The following is a 25,006-nucleotide window of genomic DNA, read 5'->3' as shown; positions in this document are numbered from 1 at the left end:
AAAGGAAATTTGCTTGTAATAGCAAAAATCACTTTTCTTTGATCGAGTCGTAATACTAGTTGAGAAAGAAAAGTTAAACTCTCCAAGGGACCGATCATTGGTGTTTAAGCAGGAAGAAGGAAAACGTACAAAAAATGGAGTGGATGAATGATAATGTAGTGATGGAGGAGGTTGTGTTCTTCCTACTGATTCTGTGCTCCCTGCCTTCAATTGCTTCATCATTGCAGAGCGACACTTTACATCAAGGCGATGTGCTGAACGCATCTGATGAATCCGATTTACTTGTTTCTGCGAACGAAAATTACACTTTGGGATTCTTTATGCCGGAGAGAACCAAGAGGACCTATTTAGCAATACGGCCCTACTCTGGTTCGGATAACCCGGTATGGATAGGGAACAGAGATGCACCTCTGCCGGCAAATTCTTCTGCCAGCCTTCAAATAGATGCTTCTGGGAGATTATTGATACTCACACATGATGAAGGACAAGGTAACTCTTACCTGATTTCATCAAAGAAAACTAGCCTCAATGTCACAGCAACTTTACTGGATTCCGGCAACTTGGTGCTCCGGGAGGTGAACACCGATGGTTCATTCGGAGAGGAACTGTGGAGTAGTTTTGACAATCCCACGGATACCCTTTTGCCGGGGATGAAGTTAGGAGTGGACCGTAGAACGGGTAGGAACTGGGCTCTAAGATCATGGAAAGACGATGATATTCCGGCGGCAGGGGCATTTAGTCTAGAGTGGGAACCAAGCAAGCGTCGACTGGTTATAAAGTATCGAGGGGTGGTTCGCTGGAGTAGTGGAGAGTTTATAAGCGCTACTGATTTCCAGTACATCGGCGGCACTCCAAACTATTTCGTTAACATTTCGACCAAAGAAGAAGAGTATTTCAGCTGCCTACCAACGCTTAATCCATATTTACCTCTCGAATTTCGTCAGGGTTGGAGATTGGACCCTTTGGGCATTTTGAACATAGCATCTGATACTGGGTCGATTATGCACCTGGGCGACTGCAACGGATTCGAGAATGAAAGTCTGGAGTTAAAAGGGTGCGAGTTATGGGAACAACCCAAGTGCAGGGATGATGGTCAGACGTTTGAGGAAAGATCTGGGAAATTTGTGTATCATGCTGAAAATGGAGTCCTACCAATCCAATCCATAACCATTTCTAATTCTGGTGATAGCCTCAGTGACTGCAGGGAATATTGCTGGAATGACTGCGACTGCGTTGGTTTTTGGAGCAATAGTGAGGAGGTGTGTGAGTGCTGGATGGGAACAGATTTGCAATTTGAAGAAGGCACCAGTATTGGTAATAAGGAATATGTATATGTTCTAAACCATCCAGCTAAGGGTAAGTCAAGAATTAAGAAGTGGATATGCCGGATTCTTATACCCACAGCAATATCCATACTCCTGCTAGGCTTGCTTCTATTGTGGTGGAGACGGAGAAAACAAGGTACTCTGTATATTGCCTTTAAATTTATTAAGGGGGTTTGTTTGGTAAATAGCTATTAGATTGGGTTAGTGGTTTGACCAGTTGATAACATTAGCTGATTGTAGAAAGATGTTTGGTAAATGAGCTGTTAGCTGATTACATACAAAATTGATTTTTTCAAAATACTGATTTGAGTAATAAATGGTTACAAAAAGCTAATTAATCAAACACTTATATTGGTTGTTTAATCAAATCAGACGGCTAATAATGGTCAAACAAATCAAAATTGACTTATAAACTAACTATTTTACCAAATAGGGCATATATCTATTCGCACATTGTTACGAAAGTGAAGAGATAGAGTTTCTAATGTGCTATCATATATTATATCAAACTCTCATAGGAATAGAAAATACAAAGCCCTATAAATAGGTACTAGAAAACTACGAATAGGAAACAAGTTTCCATATGTCCTACGTACCTAAAACCCTAAACTGCCTAATATATAGAGATTCTATATATCAAATATATATTCCTTAACACACATATTGAGCTATGTACAATAATATCTTGTTTAATCATCTAATTTTATACATTTTAACAGAGGAAGCAAGAAAGGAGCAAGAACTGAAAGATTTATTGACATTAGATGATTATACTGATATTCATGAACTCAACAACGGCGAAAATGTCAATATTAAAGTTTTTAGCTACGAATGGATTGTCGATACAACAAACAACTTCTCACTTAATTGCAAATTAGGACAAGGCGGATTTGGAGTTGTTTACAAGGTATCTTCTTTAATTTGAAAATTATAAGATTTCTTTGTGGCTTGATGGTATATTATATTATGTTTTGCTTGATGAAACAAGAACTGATCATAGAGACTTTGATATTAGGGAGTAACACCTGAAGGACAAGAAGTAGCTATAAAACAATTGTCAGAGAAATCAAAACAAGGAATAGTAGAATTCAAAAATGAGGTGGTATTGATTGCTAAACTTCAGCACACAAATCTTGTAAAGCTGCTTGGTTTTTGCATTCACAAGGACCAAAAGATACTCATTTACGAGTTCATGCCCAATAAAAGCTTAGATTTTTACCTCTTTGGTAATTGCTCAAACTTTATTCACTTGGGTGCATATTTTTCCCCTTAATTGGTAGTCCATGCATTCTCTACACTTAATCCATATATATCAACTCTCTAGTTCTAGATTTAACACTCATGATAATGCACAGATCAAAATCCAATAGGGTATTTGTCTTGGAAAAGACGCCTTAACATCATTGAAGGAACTGCACAAGGCTTACTTTATCTTCACAAATATTCAAGAGTTCGAATCATTCATAGAGACATGAAAGTTAGCAACATACTACTTGATGAGAATATGAATCCAAAAATTTCTGACTTTGGAATAGCCAAGATACTCAAACAAAATGCCACGGAAGCGAACACACTGAGACTAGTTGGAACATTGTAAGTAAGAAGAGATTTATTGGTTTACTTTATATTTCCTTCATAACCTAATGTGTATTTTTTTGATATAAAATAGTGGTTACATGGCACCTGAGTATGTCTTGCATGGTGTGTTCTCTATGAAGTCAGACGTCTATAGCTTTGGAGTACTAGTACTGGAAATTGTAAGTGGCAAGAAGAACAATAGTTTTCACAGTGAAGATGGTCCCCTGAATTTGGTAGAACATGTAAGCCTAATACAACTTTAAGCCCTTGATTTCATGTTTGCAATGTAATTGCTTGCAACCATTATTGTTTGGCCACATTGCAGGCATGGGAGTTATGGAACAAAGATGCAGTTTTACAGCTAGTGGATCCATCATTAATAAGCAATAATTTGTGTGGCAATGAAGAACAGTTGCATAGATGCATAAATGTAGGACTATTATGTGTAGAAGATTCTACTGTCAACCGACCATCCATGGCTGATGTGGTTTCCATGTTAACCAATGAGAATTTGGCATTGCCAAAGCCCAAAAAACCTGCATTTGTCTCGAGATTTAATGTAGGTGACACATCTCAAGATGGTCAGTCAAGAAAGTTCACAGTGAATGAACTCTCCATTTCCACCATGGAGGCAAGATAGTTCTGCAATTTGGTGAAGTGGTGAACTTCCCTTAGCGGGCTCGATGAGAGGTAAATTAGTATTGACAAGAATTAAATTCGTGATCTTTTGATAGATAATCATATTCCACATACTAGTCCACCTCTTTCAGAACAATCATGTGTTTATACTTAATTAAGGGTATGCATAAATGAGTTTATATCTTCTACTAGGGATACCATACCGTTCATCTTCAAGGATGTCAGTAACCAAAGGAGGGGGGTCATAAAAAACTATAAAGCCCAAGATTTGATTCCGGGAAAGGCTTATCATGTCATCAACCGCTTTATTTTGTTATTAGTTATAAATGTGCTTAACCTCCACAAAAGTGAGTGAGATGAGAATAATGTTATTAATTTCAAGAATAATATTACACGCAGTGCTACAGCTAGTGGATCCAGCAGTGAGCAATTTGTGTGGCAATGAAGAACAGTTGCATAGATGGATAAATGTAGGACTACTATGTGTAGAAGATTTATGTCCGATGTGATTTCCATGTTAACTAATGAAAATCTAGCATTGCCAAAGCCAAAAAAGCCTGCATTCGTTTCTCGGTTCAGTGTGGCCGACGGATTTGAGAAAGGCAAGTCAAAGAAGTTCACAGTGAATGAACTCTCCATTTCAACTATGGAGGGAAGATAGTGTTGCAATTTTAGTGTACTATTTTATAAAAATATTTTGTTATAGTGACACTATAAATTCAAACTATTCAGATGGATGCATTATAGTGAGTGCACAAAGAAAATTCACTTTCAATAAACTTGATTTGATATTTTAAATTTGTGTTTGTTTAATGAATTAAATATTAAATGTTGTGCACAATGAATAATAGAGTTAGATATGAAAAGAAACATGGACTTAACAGATAATAAAAGACTCACCTTCATTGCCTCTAAACCATCACAGATTCTCTCATATATTTTCTGATACTTGTCTGCTTCACCATTCACCCTACAAGCACAGAGTATAACAAGTCTCAAAAGAAATATGTATTCTGTTAAAAAAAAAAAGATCTCTAGCACAAGCAACCTTAAGAGCAAGGATTAGATTAAGGTCATACAGAAAATTTTCAATCAAATGCCTCACTATAAATCAAGACAAGTTTATTATCTACCAGATTGAACTACTACAAATAAGCAAAAATATAAGATTATCAACTACCAAAAAATTATTTCGAGATAACATCAGCGTGCAGAGAGGTCAAATATATTCATAATTTATGCATGTAGACACTACATAAATAAACATGTGATCCATGTCTGACAGACTGACATCCTCAAATTCTCTAGTCACTGATCGGAATGCCTGACAGTATGACTGTATGAGGAATCAGATCAGGATTGATAAATCTCAGCGCACTGTGCACATTCTTATGTTCAGAAGTTGAAAGTTCACACAACTAAACATTTCAGTTAACAGTCAAATAACAAACAGAAAAATGCCAATAACTATCAATTATGTAACCCGACTGTCCTGGCCTATCAAACTTGGGTTCTAGACTTGAAGTAATAATAACAGGAACTTAACAAGTTACAGTTACTATAGGAATACATAACTAATCAAACCTGTTCTACAAGTATTGATGTCTAACAATAACAGTAACAAAAAGCTGTATGTATGTGCAAGTGTGCATCGTTAACTGCCAGGAGATCAAAGCAGAAATGACAAAAACACCAATGCAAGCAAATAAAATCTTCAATTCACAAAATGAATTAGTGAAGGAGAGGCATAGACCTTGAATCGTTTCTGAAGATGGAAATTATTGGCCTCAAGCTCCTTGAGAGTCTCCGAGTGAGACTGATCAAGCTGGCGCTTGACAGTATCCAGTCCAGATGACGCAAAGTCCCTCAGATTGACATCGTGAAGTCTGCATAGGCTCTGGACTCTTCCCTCCCCTCTTATGTTTAGACCATATCAGTGGCGTCAGTGGAGTAGCATTAAACGAAGTGTACTTGAACTCGAAGTGCCTGTGAGACTCGCAGGCGGATTTGTTAGGGCTCGCCACTGCCGACGGTGAAGTCTCCAGAAATCTCGCCGCTGATAGCTTCCTCATCGACCTCTATTCTCTCTTCCTCAGCTCTTTCTGATCAGTGTGCTGGGCTGCTAGGACATGGTTCAAGTGTTGAACTGTGACAGAGCTTGGGTTGCACTTCACATTGGCGGGATTTTCGGAACGAAAAACTGTAAATTTCCGCGGAACACTGGAAGTTAAGCTGGATGAGCATGTAGTGATCATGGGCTGGGCCATGTGAGACAAAGCCCTCAATGAAGCCCATTTAAAATCTCTAGAGATACAAGAAACTAAGAACTAAGAAGGGCCTAACTTGTTCAATCGTTAAACCGTCCACCACGGCGCACATAGCAATGTGTGTCTTGTGCCTCTTAAAATGATGTTGTTTTATTAAGTTGTGTGGGAAATTAACGCGTTTATAAAATTCTATACATTCTGTTATAAAATTCTATGCATTCTGTTATAAAATTTTGTGCATTCTGTTATACAATTCTGTACATTCGAAACATGAGAATTTTTTTAAAGAGTTAAGAGTTTATGTGTATTATGTATTATATTAGATTATGTGTATTATCCTTTTAAAAAAGATTATGTGTATTCTATTATAAAATTATGTACATTCTATTATACAATTATGTGCATTCTATTATACAATTTTGTACATTTGAAACATGATTTTTTTTTTTTTTTTTTAAGAATTTAACAGCAAACACGTGAAATGTACAAAATGACGTCATTTTGGGCCAGGGCGCACAATCGGGTGCACACTATAATTTGTCTAACTTGTTCCAAACATCTTGAAAACAGGCCTACACTATCAAGTATCCAATCATTATTGTGTGGATCATGGTTCACACAAGCTATGTGAATAATATTTTGTATACTGTAAAATAATATACATTCAGTAGAAAAATAATGTACTTTTAGTATATTAAAAATGTACATTGTATTCAGAGAATGTACAATATTTGTGTACTGAGTGTACATTATATTGTATAATATACATTCAATACACAAATAATGTACATTTAATATATTAAAAATGTACTTTTTGTTATGCTCTACACAGCATTGTGTGGACCATGGTCCACACAATAATTTGTCATCAAGTATCAACCTTGCACACTATCGGCCCAAACTAGAGTGTGTTTCATTTTCTTTTTCTTTTTGGTGTGTCTGTCCCCGCTCTACACGGATGCTATCCGACCCTTCTGAACCTGACTTCGCCTGCATCAGCTAGCAAGAGCCCAACAACTCATATAGAGGAGTCTCTAAGATCGTTGTACCCCATTCTTTAACCTGGCCAAGATTGGCAAGGAAATTGGCACATCCGTTACCTTCCTTCAACACATGCGTAAAAACCACCTCATCAAACCCTGAAGCAAGGAACTTGCAGACAAAAATGAAAGTAATGACAAAATCACCTTAATCACCGCTTCAGAATCAAGCTCCGTCACCATCCTCCGGAACCCCTTTTCTTTATTGAGTCATAAACCCTCCCTTATGCCCTACAATTCAGCAAAGAAACTGTCAGTAAGACAGTAACACTAATATTAACCACAAACCCCGTAATTCAACTTCCTTTAAAGTCACGAAATAAACCACTTGCACTCACTAAGTTGATCGTGGATTTCCTACGTTTTTTTTCTTCATGATATATATACCAAATGTTTTATTTTCAGGAAAACTTTTATGATTTTTTAATATTTTAAATATATTAATATAATTATATTTTTTGAAAGGAATATAATATAATTATATATGTGCATATAAAATTATAATTTTATAATTATATAATATATAAAATTGTAATATTCCAATTAGACTTAGAGTGAGTTGCCATTCAATTTGTGCAAAAATTTACTCATTAATACATATAATTTATGCTACAATTTCAATAACTTGATAACAACTCTTTAATGACTCCAACCGATCATATGTTTATAATAATATTTGCCTCGTCCACCTATTTTCACCTTAAAAATCACCTATAATCACTCTTATGTTCAACATTTTGAAAAATTCAAAATCCATCCCAATGTTTTACTCTTAGAAGATAGCACATAATTCCGCCACCAAGCTACATGCAATTCCATTTAGTAAAAACTTTGGTATTTTTTTTTTTTATTACAAAGAAAGGAGGATACTCATACAATCTACGCCTACACTAAGGCTCGAAACCTAGACCTCCCACATAGGGGAGCAAAAACTTTGGTATTTTAATTTTATGTTCACGTTCAATAAATCAAATATTACATTATGTCATTTGATATCATAACATTCCATGCAACAATAGTAGGACTTGGTCAAGAGCGTGTTTCTAATATTTTATATTCCACAAGAAGCGACAACATACGTACATAACGACATAGAATTTTCAAAGATGTCATCTTCCTATTCAATTTTAGTAGGTAGATATAGTCAATGCAATCATTATCAATCGTTATGCTATGGACCCGTGTCCAGCATGCACAGTGCCGTATCTCCTTTTTTTTTTTTTTTTTTTAAAAAAAAAAAAATTCAGACCGCTTCGTTATAGGAGTATATGTTCATAATTTTATTACTATATGTTAATAACTGTACATTCATAGCTCCATAATTGTACGTTCATAACTCTATAACTGTACATTCATAACTCCATAACTGTACATTCATAACTTCATAATTGTACATTCATAACTCCATAATTGTACATTCATAATTTTCGAAGCTCTATGTTCACAATTTTAGAGCTCTATGTTCATAATTTTATCACTATATATTCATAATTGTAAGTTCATAATGTCAGAGCTCTTTGTTCATAATTCGATCAATAACTGTACATTCATAATTTCATAACTGTAGATTCATAATATCATAACTGTAGATTCATAACTCCATAACTGTAGATTCATAACTCCATAACTGTACATTCATAATCTTCGAAGCTCTATATTCACAATTTTAAAGCTTCATGGTCATAATTTTATCACTATATGTTCATAATTGTAAGTTCATAATGTTAGAGCTCTGTGTTCATAATTTCATAATTGCATAATTGTACATTCATAACGGCATAACTGTACATTCATAACGGCATAACTGTACATTCATAATCCAAAAAAAAATAACGCCGTTAACGGCAAAACACGCGCGATTTTTTTTTTTTTTTTTAAACTAAATGACGCGTTTTTTTTTTTAAAACGAAGTCGTTTTGGGCCCGTGTCCACAATGAACTGTTGACACGGGTCCAGGGCATAATTTGCCAATCATTATTGCATGGACCATGGTCCACACAATTGTGTGGATCATAAATAAAAAATATATTTTTAATATACTAAGGGTACATTATTTATGTACGTACGGTACATTTTTTGAAAGTATATTTTTAATATATTAAGGGTACATTATTTTATAAAATGTAGCTTAAGTACAAAAATAATGTACTTTTCATATATTAAAAATGTACCTGATATTTATGGTCCACACAATAATTTACCATAGTCAATATATATAATATTTTTTCTTCGGGAAAATCTCTTATAGATGTCTCATATATTCTTGTACGTCATATAAGTTAGATTTTTTTATTTTATTTTAAGTATTAGACTTTATTATAATTTTTTTCATAAGTACCTCTTTAACTATTAACAGGGCGTTTGGTTGAAGGGAATTTAATTCCCACTTAATTCCCACATAATTTCAAAGGTCACAAAATTCTCTTGTTTGGTTGAAAGGAATTGCAATTCCATGGAATTGCAATTCCCCTATTTTCATGTAATTAAAATTCCATGTCCCCCTGGTATTTTAATTCCTGAGATTTTAAGAAGAAAAAAAGATAGTGATGAGTCAAAATTACCCCTCCCTTTTTAACTTAAAATTAATGCCTAACAACAACAATGGACATTTTTGAGTGTATATTACTTATTCCCTTTCAATTCCCATGTATACCAAACATTGGAATTGAAATTCCAAGTAATTCTATTCCTGTAAACCAAACACTGGAATTTAAATTCCCACTTTATTCATAGTAATTCATCTCCCATTGAATTGCAATTCCTTTCCCACGTAATTCCCCCACTCCAACCAAACGCCCTGTAATATTACATTTTGATTTTAAAATATTACGAAGTATATTTTTTCTTAGAAGTATTTCACTTTCTCTCATAAGTAAGAATCATTCAATTTATCCCGGACTAATATTACACTTTTTAGAGTTAATTCCACCATAGGTCTCTTATCTTTGGTGGCAATTCTAAATTTAGTCACAAATTATCATTTATGTCATTTAATATCCTAGACTATTATTTTTTGGACACTTCTAGTCATTCTCGTGACTTTTCCTATTTTTAGTAAGGACATTTTTGTCTTATCATAACTTTCTTTTGTTATTTTTTCCGGTTTCAACCGATTTAATTGGTTTAGAAATTTAGGTAACCTCTAATTTTTAGTAACTTTATTTTTCAATCGGGTTTTTTTTGTAAAGACCTAAACCAATTAAACTAGTTAAAACCAGAAAAAATAACAAAAGAAAAATATGAATAAACAATAATGACCTTACTAAAAGAATTAATTTCACTTTTGGTCCCACGACTTTTGAGTTCTTATCACTTTTGGTGCACAACTTTAAATTTTTTCAATTTTAGTGCCTAACTTTGTTATTTTTATCAGTTTAGGTCCTTCTAGCCAAATTGAAGGTAAAATATTTCCAGATTTTTTATTTTAGGGGCAAAATCGTCATCCCATGGAAAGATCTTCAATATTTAAACAAAAGAAAAATCATATTAAGAGGAAAAGAAGAGTTTGCCAATGGTCGAAACTATAAATCCCATAGATCTGTCTGATTTCTGCCCATCTTCCCCATTATTCTCATCATCAAACACCTATAGATATGATTTTACGGTGATTTTGTTTAGATATTGAAGATATTTCCTTGGGATGACGATTTTACCCCTAACAATATAAAATCCAACAATATTTCACAGTCAATTTGGCCGAAAGGACCAAAATTGATAAAAATAACAAAGTTAGGCACCAAAATTAAAAAATTTTAAAGTTGTGCACCAAAAGTGATAGAACATCAAAAGTCGTGGGACCAAAAGTGAAATTAATTCTTACTAAAAATATGAAAAGTCATGAGAATGACTAAAAGTGTCCAAAAAATAATAGTTTGGGATGTTAAATGAAAAAAAAAATGATAGTCTGTGACCAATTTTAGAATTGCCACAAAAAAACAAGGGATCTCTGATTGAATTAACTCTTTGGAATTGCCACAAAAAATAATGGATCTCTGATGAAATTAAGTCTTTGAAATTGCCACAAAAAACAAGGGATTTCTTATGGAATTAACTCTTTTTCTCATAAGTAACTGTTCATTTTAGTTTTAAAATATTAGGTTTTCAGGAAAATGACACTTTTAACCCCTACATTGTTTAACTTTTGGAAATTTAATCATTGCTTGTAAGTTAATTTAAACAAATTTAGCCCCTTAATTGTCCATAATACTGCACTTTTAGTTTATAGTGTTATATAATTGTCAAACTCCATTCACATTCACATGTGAGGTTATCTTTGTCATTTAGAATAAATATTCACTATTAAAAAATGGTGTTTACATGAAGAAAATGAAACTTTAGGCATTGCTATTAATTTTAAATGATAAAAATAATCCCATAAAAAATAGTTTGTTAACGGTCTTTGGTAATTATATAACACTAAGGACTGAAAGTGCAACATAATAGAAAAATTAATGTTTTAATGTCGTGATTTTCGCAAACCAGTGACGGTAAGTCAGACCACCAGTGAGAGGCTCAATCGTGTTAACATCAACGATGGATTTCGACGAGACCGACATTATTATCAGGCTGAAATGCTTTTAACTGTTGTATTTTGGGGGTCGAACTGGTAGGTCAACAATGTCGTACACGTACCAACAAAATACAAATAATTGTTAATTTAGGCTGGACAATAAAAAGGTAAAAGAAAAGTGTTGTTCTTGCAACGTGTTATATCTAACACTGCATTAAAAGCATTTCACGACCATGATATCGTGTTCTTTCGACTTGCAAACGCAAAACGTAATTGCTTGGACAAAGGATTAAGGTGTAAAGAAGAGAGAATGCTCAAGGTGTGTTTTAATCCCTTAGTGATGGGCTGTTTATATACTATTGAATATAAGGGTCCCTCACTTATCAGCCACAAAAGAGAGAGAAAAATTAGGGATGATGGGTGTACTAGAATTTTCAACACTTCAACCCAAGGTTGGTTCTCCAAAAAAAGGAAAAAAAAAAAAAAAAAAAAAAAAAAAACACTTCAACCCAAAGCTAAAGCATTGGTGGATAGGATGAAGCTTCTAGCCATGGAAGTGCTGCTCTTCCTACTGATTTTGTGTTCTCTGGCCTCGGTTGCTTCGTCGCAGACGGACAGTATGAAACAAGGTGATGTGATGAACTCCTCGGCATCCACTTTTCTTGTGTCCGCCGGCAAGATTTTCACCTTAGGATTCTTTACGCCGAAGAGTACCGACATGACTTACTTAGCAATATGGTTGACCGGAAGGATGGAGGATGAAAGTTCTATATGGATAGGCAACAGAGAAGCGCCTCTCCCAACAATTTTATCTGCTAAGCTTCTCATAGATGCTTCTGGGAGATTGATACTTACACACAATGAAAAACAAGGCAGTCCTTTCCCGGTTTCATCCAAGCGAACTAGCCGGAATGTGTCGGCCACTTTACAGGATTCCGGCGAATTGGTACTCCGGGAGACGAACGCCGACGGCTCATCTGGGCAGGAACTGTGGAGTAGCTTCGACAACCCCACGGATACCCTTTTGCCGGGCATGAAGTTGGGCGTCAACCATAGAACGGGTCGGAAATGGAGTCTCACATCATGGCTGCACGACAATTCGCCGGCGCCCGGGGCGTTTAGTCTGGAATGGGAACCAATCAAACGGCGACTGGTTATCAAGCACCGAGGAGTGGCTCACTGGAGCAGCGGAGAGCTGAAGAATGCGACACATTTCCAGCACTTATTCTTAGACGACAACCACTTCAAAGCCCAATTCCTTAACATTTCGACAAAAACAGAGGACTATTTCACCATTACATTTCCACCCGAAATACAATTGGCGACGTATGATCGTCTCGTGGCTTTGAGACTGGACCCTCTGGGCCTCTTGTCCGACGCCACCAATCCAATCAGACAGCCCATTACTGACGCCGGCGAGTGTTACGGGTACGAGAACAAAACGCAGGAATCAAAAGGGTGTGAGATTTGGCACCAACCGGCGTGCAGGGGGGATGGGCAAACGTTCGAGAAAAGATCTGGGTTCTTCAACTACACCCAATTAGGACTCGCAGTACCTCAAAGCTACCCAGACAACGACTCCACTGCCAGCCTCAGTGACTGCAAAGAGAAATGCTGGAAGGACTGCGACTGCGTTGGCTATCAACGTTACGATGAAGGGTGTACGTACTGGAGGGGAACATATTGGCAATTTCTACAGGACCACAGTGGCCAAACACAAGCGGTCTATGTTATAAACCGTCCAATTAAGGGTAGGGATACTCCTTACTTCTAATTTGATGTGTTTGGTTTGGTTCATAAAATTAGACTATAGTTATTTTTAATTTAATTTTTTAGGATATTAAGTTTATTATTAGTATACAAAATTTATATATTTAAAAATTAAACTACACTAAAAATAAATAAAATATAATAAAGAAAATAAACAAAAAAAAAATTGATTTGACCTATGAATAATAAGTATAACCAATAAAATGAGACAGATGGAGTCTATATTATATCATAGGATTGTCTTAGACAAGAACTAATTGGTGCACTGTTCTAATAAAATCAAAATAAGAAATAGACCAAAAAAAATTTAATTTAGTCCCATAAAAAATTAATCTAATAGCAGGAATTGAATGAGCTAGTATGAAATTTAGCGGACTAAACTAAATGACTTAAGCTCATTCTTTGTTTTGTGTAAGTTATGTAAAACAAAATATACATATGTAGTCTCATATTTAGTATGTTTTTTAGTTTGTAAATAAAGTTTTAATAAATATATTACCAAGTAAATTAAAATATACTTTATGAATATTAGTAATGAAAATTTTAAAATAACTTATTATAATTATTATATTATAGTGTACATATATTAATTACTTTTAGTTAGAATTCGAGTATGAAAGTGAAACGCTGATATCATGCTAATTGCTAGAACTGGATTGCAGAAGGAGATGAAAGTAGTAACAGTAACTCAAAGAAGTGGAAATGGATTGTTATACCCATTGTCGTAATAATAGCCACCATAGTCATAGTCCTGCTGGGCTTGCTTCAGTTGCGCCGGAGAAGGAGAAAACGAGGTAAGTTTTCATGGATCTTTTCACGTTTCTTGAACTGTGTGTAATGGTGTATTGTATATATGACCATAAAATTGAACATATATATGTTAGCAGAAGAAATCAGAAAAGAGCAACAGCTAAAGGATTTATTCACATTAGAAGAATACACTGATATTCATGAACTCAGCAATGATGAATGCGTTCAGGGCAGCAATCTGAAACATTTTAGCTATGAATGGATTGTTGTTGCAACAAATAACTTCTCATCTGTGCATAAATTAGGACAAGGCGGTTTTGGAAGTGTTTATAAGGTATTCTTTCGATTCAACAATGATGGTTCTATGCTACATGCATGACTTCTTTTTTGCTTGGTTATTATGTGTTAATTATTTGGTGAAGTTACTTTGATATTATTAGGGAGTAACACCGGAAGGACAAGAAGTAGCTATAAAACAATTGTCAGAAAGTTCAAAACAAGGCCTCATGGAGTTCAAAAACGAAGTGGTGTTGATAGCAAAACTCCAACATACGAATCTTGTAAAGCTGCTTGGTTTTTGCATTCATGGCAACCAAAAGATGCTCATCTATGAGTTTATGTCAAATAAAAGCTTAGATTTTTTCCTCTTCGGTAACTGTTTTATTTAGTTGAATACATATTTTTTTTAATAATTAATATATAATTACTATTCCATATATATATATATATATATATATATATATATATATATATATATATATATATATATATATATATATATATATATATATATATATTCTCTACTATTGATGCATCTTAACTCTCTAGTTTTAAACTTAACAAAAACGTTGTTTTATAATGCCTAGATCCAAATCGAAAAGAGTATTTGACTTGGGAGAAACGTCTCAACATAATTGAAGGGATTGCTCAAGGGCTGCTTTACCTTCACAAGTATTCAAGAGTAAGAATCATTCACCGCGATATGAAAGCTAGCAATATATTACTTGATGAGAATATGAATCCAAAAATTTCAGATTTCGGTATGGCTAAAATTCTCAAGCAAAATGAAACAAATGCAAACACAATGAGGTTAAGTGGAACATTGTAAGTCTAAAGAAATATATTCATTTATTCTTTTTCAATTCAGAACACAAGTTTACTTGAAATTAAACTACAAATTGAATTTCTTTCCTAACCTATGCACATTATGTATATACTTCAATATAAAACAGCGGCTACATGGCCCCTGAGTATGTAAAGGAAGGTATTTTCTCTACCAAGTCAGATGTCTACAGCTTTGGAGTACTAGTGTTGGAAATTATAAGCGGTAAGAAGAACAATTACTCCCGTAGCGAGGATGGGCCATTGAATTTGGTCGAACAGGTAAGCCTAATACAACGTTAAGCATTCGTTTTCGTGGTTTAGTGGTTAGTTGCAATATATTTGGTAGCAATAATCGGTGTTGTTGCAGACATGGGAGCTATGGAACAGAGATGCAGTGATGCAAATCGTTGATCCAACATTAAGCAACATGTGTGGCAAGGAAGAACAGTTGCAAAGATGCATAAACCTAGGACTGCTATGTGTAGAAGACCTCGCAGTCGACCGACCATCTATGTCCGATGTTATTTCCATGTTAACCAACGAGAATTTGGCGTTGAGAAAGCCCAAGAAACCTGCATTTGTCTCCAGATACAGTGTGGTCCATAGATTTCAAGAAGACAGTTCAGAAAAGTTCACAGTGAATCAACTCTCCATTTCAGCAATGGAGGCAAGATAGTGTTGCAATTTGAAATGAAATATTCCTATTTTATAAGTTTCAACTCCAAAGGACATTTATATCACGGCTTAATTGCTTATGTCCTGGAGACATGTAGTACTTTAAATTCTATATTTCAGAGTCAAAATTGGCATGCTGATATGTACCCTAGAGTCATGGACTGGTTTATTATATTAGCTTTCGTCCAAAGACTTGGACGACCGACCATGGCCCTCGTCAACGAAGACTCATTGATCATTATACAGTAAACCATGAATGATATTGAAAATTGGGTCACTAACTTACACGTTTTTGTTTTTTTTTTTTGTTTTTGTTTTTTTTTTTGTTTTTGTTTTTTATTTTTTATTTTTTATTTTTTATTTTTAAAAAGTTTATTTAGGTCCTGTTTGGTAAATGGATGTTAGCTGATTGTGTTAATTAGAGGGTATAACTAGTTGATAACATTAGCTGTTGTAGAAAAGTGTTTGGTAAATTAGCTGTTAGCTGATAGCTGTTTGGTATAATTTATTTTTTAAAAAAGCTAATTGAAAAAGTGGCTTGGAGTAGCTTTTTGAATTTTAGTATTTTGAAGTTGCAAAAAGCTAATTAACCAAACACTTATATTGATATTTTAATTAAATCAAACAATTAATAGTGATAAAAAAAAAAGAAACTAAAATTGGCCTATAAATCAATTTTTTACCAAACAGTAATATACTGCAAATTCATTTTTAGTATATTATTTAAAAATGAACAATAAATTAAAAAAGAGCCTTCAGTACGAGATTCAGTGTGCCGGACGAATTTCAGGAAGGCAAGTCAAAGAAATTCAGTCTGAATGAACATTCCATTTAAGCTATGGAGCCAAGATTGTCTTGCAATTTACTACTTACATAAAAATATTTAATTAGTTTAACTTCCCTTTTATAACATAACATTGTAACCATTGAATCAGAAAGCTAGTTTGGATTACTCAATCCCCATTACTGCATATAGTTATTCCATCCAAACATATTGTGTTATAAGTTTCTGTGTATTCAGTTAAGAGTTTCTGTGTATTCAATTAAGAGTTTGTGTGTATTATGTATCATGTTAGATTATGTGTATTCAATTATGAGTTTCTCTGTATTATGTTATGAGTTTATGTGTATTTGAAACAGATTTTTTTATTTTTCATTTTTTGACAATGCATCAAAACGACGTCGTTTTGGGTAGGGCGGGGTGCACGATATAACGACGTCTGGATAAGCATGTAGTGATCATGGGCTGGGCCATGTGGGACACCACCCGATATAAGAAAATGGAAAATATTACACTTATTTTCAAATTATACTTTCAACTTTTACTCAATTTTTATTGAAAAAAAATGAACAAAAAATATGACCCACAGTCCCACACCATCTTATTAGGCAATCAAAATATACTACATAATATGGAGTAGTAAAATTGAGTAAGAAATAAAAGTTCATATAGTATTATTTAAGAAAACTATGTAATACATAGATCATCCTATTTCACTTCCGTACTCTCTTTTTTCCTGATATTAAAGGAAACCATACAAAATTTAGGCAGCATATAGCCATATACCATGGTTAAACCACATCAACATAATTTGTTATCAAGGGAGGTCGTAAATAGTAACTAGTAGCATAGTCAATAATATTTCCATCACTTGATGAAGTCTCAATTATAACTGCTCATAGTAAGTTGTCATTAAATTTGTGCAAAATTTTACTCATCGGTACATATAATTTATACTACAATTTCAATAGCTTGATAACAACTCTTTAATTGATCCAAACTTGCTATCATATGTTTATAATTATACTATTTGTCCTGCTCACATATTTTCGCCTTCATACAAATATCTATAAATCACTCTCTAGCTCGACATTTTAAAAATTCAAAGATCCATCTCAATGCATGTTTTACTCTTAGAAGATAGCACATAATTCCGCCACCAAGCTACATGCAATCCCATGCAGTAAAAAAGTTTAATATTTTAATTTTTTGTTCACTTTCAATAAATTAAATATTACATGTCAAGTGATATCATAACATTCTATGAAACAATAGTAGGACTTGGTCAAGAGCATGTTTCTAATATTTTATATTCCACAAGAAACGACAACATGACGACATGAATTTTCAAAGATTTCGTCTACCTATTAAATTCTAGTAGATAGATAGTCAATTTATATAATATTTTTTCTTGAAAAAAAATCTCTTATGTCTCATATGTGAGACGAGTAAGATTTTTGTATAAGTATTACACTTTATTATAATTTTTTATATATATAAATAAATGCCCAAATAGAAGTATCTGTTCATATACTTTCTCAACCTACTGAAACACAAAGAGCCAACTGAAGCTCGAACTCACAACCTTCCAAATAAAAGTCCAACCCGGGTACCATTAGACCACATAGTCTTGATAAATCTTCAATATTTAATATTACATTTCGATTTAAAAATACTTTGTATTATATTTTTTATCTAAAGTATTACATTTTATTATAAATATTTTATTTTCTCTACTAAGTAACAATCAATCAATTTATTCAAAATTAATATTACACTCTATTCTTATAAGTGACTTGTCAACCTCAAAATATTTCATTTTAATTTTTAAATATTAGATTTTTGAAAAATGACACTTTTAACCCCTACATTGTTTCACTTTTTAGAATTTAGTCATTGTAAGTTAATTTAAACAAACTTAGCACCTTAATTGTTCATAATATTACACTTTTAGTTCCTACTGTTATATAGTTGTCAAACTCTATTAACATGTGCAGTTATTTTTGTCATTTAGAAACAATATTTACTATTAAAAATTGTGTTTACATGAAGAAAATGAAATTTTAGCAATTGATATTGATTTTAAATGATAAAAATAACCTCATAAAAAGAGTTTGCTAACGATGTTTGGTAATTATAAAACACCAAGGACTAAAAGTGCAACATAATGTACAAATTAAGGAACTATTTCTTTTTAAATTGACTAACAAGAATCAAATTTTCAAAAGTAAAATAATTTAAAGGTCAAAAGCGTTGTTTTTCGTAATTTTATTTTCAAAAGTATTATATTTTTTTTTTATAAATAACAAACAATTTATGTTGGTTTAGTATTATATATTTTTTTTATTATAAGTATTCCATTTTTATATTGACTCAACATGTTTCACAAATAAAGAGCGGTGATAAGGTGTGCCCGCTCACCCATTTTCTTGACATTAATGTCAAGTCAATAATAAGTGAAGAAATGGTAATTTCCTTGTAATAACAAAAATCACTTTTCTTTGATCGAGTCGTAAGCAAGAAGAACGCCATTATTGGTCTTTAAGCAAGAAGAGTTACATCAGAGTGGAGAAGTGTTATATCGCCATTAATACTAGTTGAGAAAGAAAAGTTAAACTCTCCAAGGGACGGATCATTGGTGTTTAAGCACGAAGAAGGAAAACGTACAAAAAATGGAGTGGATGAATGATAATGTAGTGATGGAGGGAAGTGATTATTCGGTGCACAAATTAAAAAAATTTGTCCCCCTAAAACTTTTTCCCTTATAAATATCAAGCAATTTATTTTGGATTAGTAACATTTTCATTTTTTAGCATAAATATTGCATTTACAAGAGTGGACATGTTTCACAAATAAAGAGGCGTGGGAGGGTATGCTCACCCATTTTCTTGACATTAAAGTCAAGTCAATAAGTGAACAAAAGGAAATTTCCTTGTAATAACAAAAATCACGTCGTAATACTAGTTGAGAAAGAAAAGTTAAACTCTCCATGGTACGGATCATTGGTCTTTAAGCAAGAAGAACGCCATTATTAGAATACACGTACCAAAAATGGCGTGGATGAATGATAATAATGTAGTGATGGAGGTGTTGTTGTTCCTACTGATTCTGTGTTCCCAGCTACCCTCAATTGCTTCTTCGCTGAGCGACACTCTGAAACAAGGTGATGTGCTGAACGCATCTGATGAATCCAGTTTACTTATTTCTGCCAACAGGACTTACACTTTGGGATTCTTTAAATCGGAGAGAAACAACGGGGCCTATTTAGCCATACGGGTCGCCGGCTTCAACAATGGTGGGATTAAACCGGTATGGATAGGCAACAGAGATGCACCTCTCCCCACAATTGCTTCTGCCAGGATTGCCAGCATTTATATAGATGCTTATGGGAGATTGGTGCTTACACATACTGATGAAGAACAAGGCAACTCTTACCAGCTGCTTTCATCAAAGCAAGCTAGCCTTAATGTCACAGCAACTTTACTGGATTCCGGCAACTTGGTGCTCCGGGAGGTCAACACCGATGGTTCATTCGGAGAGGAAGTGTGGAGTAGTTTCGACAATCCCACGGATACCCTTTTGCCGGGGATGAAGTTAGGAGTGAACCATAGAACGGGTAGGAACTGGACTCTAACATCATGGCAAGACGATGATATTCCGGCGGCAGGGCCAAATAGTCTAGAGTGGGAACCAAGAAAGCGTCGACTGGTTATAAAGTATCGAGAAGTGGTTCACTGGACTAGTGGAGAGTTGATGAACGCTACTGATTTCCAGCACATCGGCGGCACTACAAACTATTTCGTTAACATTTCGACCAAAGAAGAAGAGTATTTCAGCTGCCTACCAACGCTTAATCCACATTTACCTCTCGAATTTCGTCAGGGTTGGAGATTGGAACCTTTGGGCATTTTGAACATATCATCTGATACTGGGTCGATTATGGACCTGGGCGACTGCAACGGATTCGAGAATGAAACTCTGGAGTTAAAAGGGTGCGAGTTATGGGAACAACCCAAGTGCAGGGATGATGGTCAGACGTTTGAGGAAAGATCTGGGAAATTTGTGTATCACGCTGAAAATGGAGTCCTACCAATCCAATCCATACCCATTTATAATTCTAGTTATAACATCAGTGACTGCAGGGAATATTGCTGGAATAACTGCGACTGCGTTGGTTATAGGAGCAACAGTGAGCGGGTGTGTGAGTGCTGGATGGGAACATTTTTGCAATTTGAAGAGGGCATCAGTATTGGTAATAGTGGTAATACGGAATATGTATATGTTCTAAACCGTCCAGCTAAGGGTAAGTCAAGAATTAAGAAGTGGATATGCCGGATTCTTATACCCACAGCAATATCCCTACTCCTGCTAGGCTTGCTTGTATTGTGGTGGAGACGGACAAAACAAGGTACTCTGCATATTACGTTTAAATTTATTATGGAGGTTGTTTGGTAAATAGCTGTTTGATTGGGTTAGTGGTTTAACTTTAGGAGATGTTTGGTTCATGGAAAATGTTTTCCTTAAAGTGGAAGAAATGTTGTTTTCTTGTGTTTGGTTCATGAAATTTATTTTCTGTTGGAAAATGAATTCCTCAAATTTGAGGAAAACAAAATCCTTGGTTGAACCAAGGATTTTGTTTTTCATCGGAGATGGGAAGAAAAAGTGAGATGGAATGTCTATTTTACTCTTTTTTTTTTTTTAATTATATTACTTTTATTAATTTGTAGGGGCATATAGGTCTTTATACTCGTTATTCCTTACAATTCCAAATCTAACCAAACAATAGAATTAGTATTCCCAGTAATTCTTTTTCTACCAACCAAACAATGAAATTCATCTTCATAGTAATTGTTTTTCCATGAAATTTCAATTCCGCTTCCCTTAAAATATTTTTCGCGAACCAAACGAGCCCTTAGTGTTTTGGAGTAATAAACTTTTACTAAAAGCTAATTAATCAAACACTTTTATTGGTTGTTTATTCAAATCAGACGGCTAATAGTGGTCAAACAAATCAAAATTGACTGATAAATTAACTATTTTACCAAATATGACATATATTTATTGGCGCATATTGAGATATGTACAATAATATCTTGTTTAATCATCTAATTTTATGCATTTTAATAGAGAAAGCAAGAAAGGAGCAAGAACTGAAAGATTTATTGACATTAGATGATTATACTGATATTCATGAACTCAACAACGGCGAAAATGTCAATATTAAAGTTTTTAGCTACGAATGGATTGTCGATACAACAAACAACTTCTCACTTAATTGTAAATTAGGACAAGGCGGATTTGGAGCTGTTTACAAGGTATCTTCTTTAATTTGAAAATTAAGATTTTTTTGTAGTTATATTATGTCTTGCTTGATGAAACAAGAACTGATCATAGAGGCTTTGATATTAGGGAATAACACCTGAAGGACAAGAAGTAGCTATAAAACAATTGTCAGAGAAATCAAAACAAGGAATAGTAGAATTCAAAAATGAGGTGGTATTGATTGCTAAACTCCAACACACAAATCTTGTAAAGCTGCTTGGTTTTTGCATTCACAAGGATCAAAAGATGCTCATTTACGAGTTCATGCCCAATAAAAGCTTAGACTTTTACCTCTTTGGTAATTACTCAAACATTATTCACTTGGATGCATATTTCACTATGGAAATTATGAAATTTCCGACCACCTGAAAGTGATCTAAAATCAAGTCGAAAGCCTTGTTTCGACTATTTTTTGTATCCAAAAAAACCTTTATTGCTATTTTCGATCACTTTTTAATTTCAACTTGATTTAAGATAACTTTCAGGTGGTCATAAATTCCATAATTTCCAGTAGTGTTTTTCCCCTTAATTGGTAGTCCATGCATTCTCTACACTTAATAAATATACAGCTATCAGCTCTCTAGTTCTAGATTTAACACTCATGATAATGCGGCACAGATCCAAATCCAATAGGGTATTTGTCTTGGAAAAGGCGCCTCAACATCATTGAAGGAACTGCACAAGGCTTACTTTACCTTCACAAATATTCAAGAGTTCGAATCATTCACAGAGACATGAAAGTTAGCAACATATTACTTGATGAGAATATGAATCCAAAAATTTCCGACTTTGGAATAGCCAAGATACTCAAGCAAAATGTCACGGAAGCCAACACAATGAGACTAGTTGGAACATTGTAAGTAGGAAGATATCTATTGGTTTGCTCCATATATATTTCCTTCATAACCTAATGTGTGTGTGTTTTTTTATATAAAATAGTGGTTACATGGCACCTGAGTATGTCTTGCATGGTGTGTTCTCTATGAAGTCGGACGTCTATAGCTTTGGAGTATTATTACTGGAGATTGTAAGTGGCAAGAAGAACAATGGTTTTCGCAGTGAGGATGGCCCCCTGAATTTGGTAGAACATGTAAGCCTAATACAACTTTAAACACTTGGTTTCATGTTTGCAATGTAATTGCTTGCAACCATTATTGTTTGGCCACATTGCAGGCATGGGAGTTATGGAACAAAGATGCAGTTTTACAGCTAGTGGATCCATCATTAATAAGCAATAATTTGTGTGGCAATGAAGAACAGTTGCGTAGATGCATCAATGTAGGACTAATATGTGTAGAAGATTCTGCTGTCGACCGACCACCCATGGATGATGTGGTTTCCATGTTAACCAATGAGAATTTGGCATTGCCAAAGCCCAAAAAACCTGCATTTGTCTCGAGATTTAATGTGGGTGACACATTTCAAGATGGTCAATCAAGAAAGTTCACAGTGAATGAACTCTCCACTTCCACCATGGAGGCAAGATAGTTCTGCAATTTGGTGAAATTCCCTTTAGTGGGAGAAGTAAATTAGTATTGACAAGAATGAAATTCATGATTTTTTGATAAATAATCATATTTTAGATACTAGTCCAAAACTCTTTCAGGACAATTATGTGTTTATACTTAATTAAGGGTATGCATAAGTGAGTTTATCTATTCTACTAGGGATACTGTACTCATCATCTTCAAGGATGTCACTAACCAAAGTGGGGGCTGGGGTGTCATCAAAAACTATAAAGCCCAAGATTTGGTTTTCTGGGAGGCTTGTCATCAACCGTTTTATTTGTTGAGTACTATTTGACTCTGTTACAATGTAGTATATGTTCATATATACTTTTCACAGTTATGCTGTTTGACCAAAAGGTTTTTAACATCAATCACTTTATTTTGTTAGTTATAAATGTACTTAACCTCCACAAAAGTGAATTTCAAGAATAATATTACATACATTTTCACTTTTTATTCTAAGTTGTACTCCATTGACTTTGTTTGATTAATTAAAAAAACATTACAATACATATAGTTATAGTTTTTGTCTGGTGTCTCCTCCACCCACCCCCCCCCCCCCCAAAAAAAAATACATATAGTTTTTATTGCTTTTCTCTATCAAAATGTGAACAATAATACAGTTGTCATTTTCCTTATCTAAACCATAAATAATTACACGCGCATTGCACTTAGCACACAAAATTAGACGCTGATTGGTTTTTAAAGCTCAATCCGAGAAAAATCCAAATATACGAAACAACCAAGAAAGGTGAGTCGTTTTGTTGTGCATCCGTGTCCACCATAGTGCACACGGATACAAAAACGATGTCGTTTTGATATCGACTTAAAAAAAAAATTCAGAATTGCATAACTACACATTCATAATTTCACAAGTATACATTCAGAATTGCATAACTACATACACATCTATAACTTCATTACTATACATCCAGAATTGCATAACTACACATCCATAACTTCATAACTATAAATCCAGAATTGCATAACTATAAATCCATAATTTCATAACTATACATTCAGAAATTATGTACAATAATGTACAACATAATTATGAAACGACATCGAACACAATTTAGATCTGGCATGAAAGGTGACGAAAACTTAGCTTGAAACACAGTTTAGATCTGGCAATTTTTTCAACCCAATCCTCTCTTCACAAAATAGGCACGTACGGTACGGTATATGAAAGCGGTGAAGGATGAAGCTTCTATCCATGGAAGTGCTGCTCTTCCTACTGATTTTGTGTTCTGTGGCCTCAGTTGCTTCGTCGCAGATGGACAGTATGAAACAAGGTGATATGTTGAACTCCTCGGAATCCACTTTTCTTGTGTCCGCCGGCAAGATTTTCACCTTAGGATTCTTTACGCCGGAGAGTACCAACATGACTTACTTAGCAATATGGTTCACCGGAAGTTTCACCCGAAGAGTTGATGTTGAAAGGGTGATATGGATAGGCAACAGAGAAGCGCCTCTCCCAACAAATTCCTCTGCTAAGCTTCTCATAGATGCTTCTGGGAGATTGATACTCACACACAATGAGAAACAAGGCACTCCTTACCCGGTTTCATCCAAGCGAACTAGCCGGAATGTCTTAGTGACTTTATGAAATTTCCGACCATCTGAAAGTGATCTTAAATCAAGTCGAAAGCCTTGTTCCGACCACTTTTGGTATCCGGAAAAATCTTTGTTGCTTTTGCTTTCAAATTGATTTAAGATCACTTACAGGTGGTCAGA

At 34.3% G+C, this 25,006-nt stretch overlaps 1 protein-coding gene across 2 annotated transcripts; it reads left to right on the top strand.

Annotated features, from left to right (window-relative positions):
- On the top strand, positions 1-23,476 carry LOC109152837 (G-type lectin S-receptor-like serine/threonine-protein kinase At1g67520). Of its 2 annotated transcripts, none has more exons than XM_019300497.1 (7): positions 1-226; positions 19,583-20,847; positions 21,567-21,754; positions 21,849-22,059; positions 22,380-22,617; positions 22,701-22,851; positions 22,935-23,476. In XM_019300497.1, exons 1-7 carry the CDS (start codon positions 135-137, stop codon positions 23,247-23,249), a joined length of 2,460 nt encoding a protein of 819 aa, XP_019156042.1. In that variant the 5' UTR covers positions 1-134; the 3' UTR covers positions 23,250-23,476. The 2 variants fall into 2 exon arrangements, with proteins under 2 accessions (XP_019156042.1, XP_019156043.1); XM_019300498.1 differs by having other exon boundaries at positions 1-787; positions 20,165-20,847.
- The last annotated feature ends 1,530 nt before the right edge of the window (positions 23,477-25,006 follow it).

This window comes from Ipomoea nil, unplaced genomic scaffold (assembly GCF_001879475.1).
Source record: "Ipomoea nil cultivar Tokyo-kokei standard unplaced genomic scaffold, Asagao_1.1 scaffold2480, whole genome shotgun sequence".
NCBI classification, from domain to species: Eukaryota; Viridiplantae; Streptophyta; class Magnoliopsida; order Solanales; family Convolvulaceae; genus Ipomoea; species Ipomoea nil.
This window is presented reverse-complemented; position numbering and strand designations above follow the sequence as displayed.

Excerpts from the sequence above, each read along its gene's own strand:
- LOC109152837 (XM_019300497.1), top strand. The coding sequence starts at position 135 with ATGGAGTGGATGAATGATAATGTAGTGATGGAGGAGGTTGTGTTCTTC. Across the intron at positions 22,060-22,379 it reads CTTAGACTTTTACCTCTTTG|ATCCAAATCCAATAGGGTAT; the intron begins GTAATTACTCAA and ends AATGCGGCACAG. Across the intron at positions 22,852-22,934 it reads CCCTGAATTTGGTAGAACAT|GCATGGGAGTTATGGAACAA; the intron begins GTAAGCCTAATA and ends GCCACATTGCAG.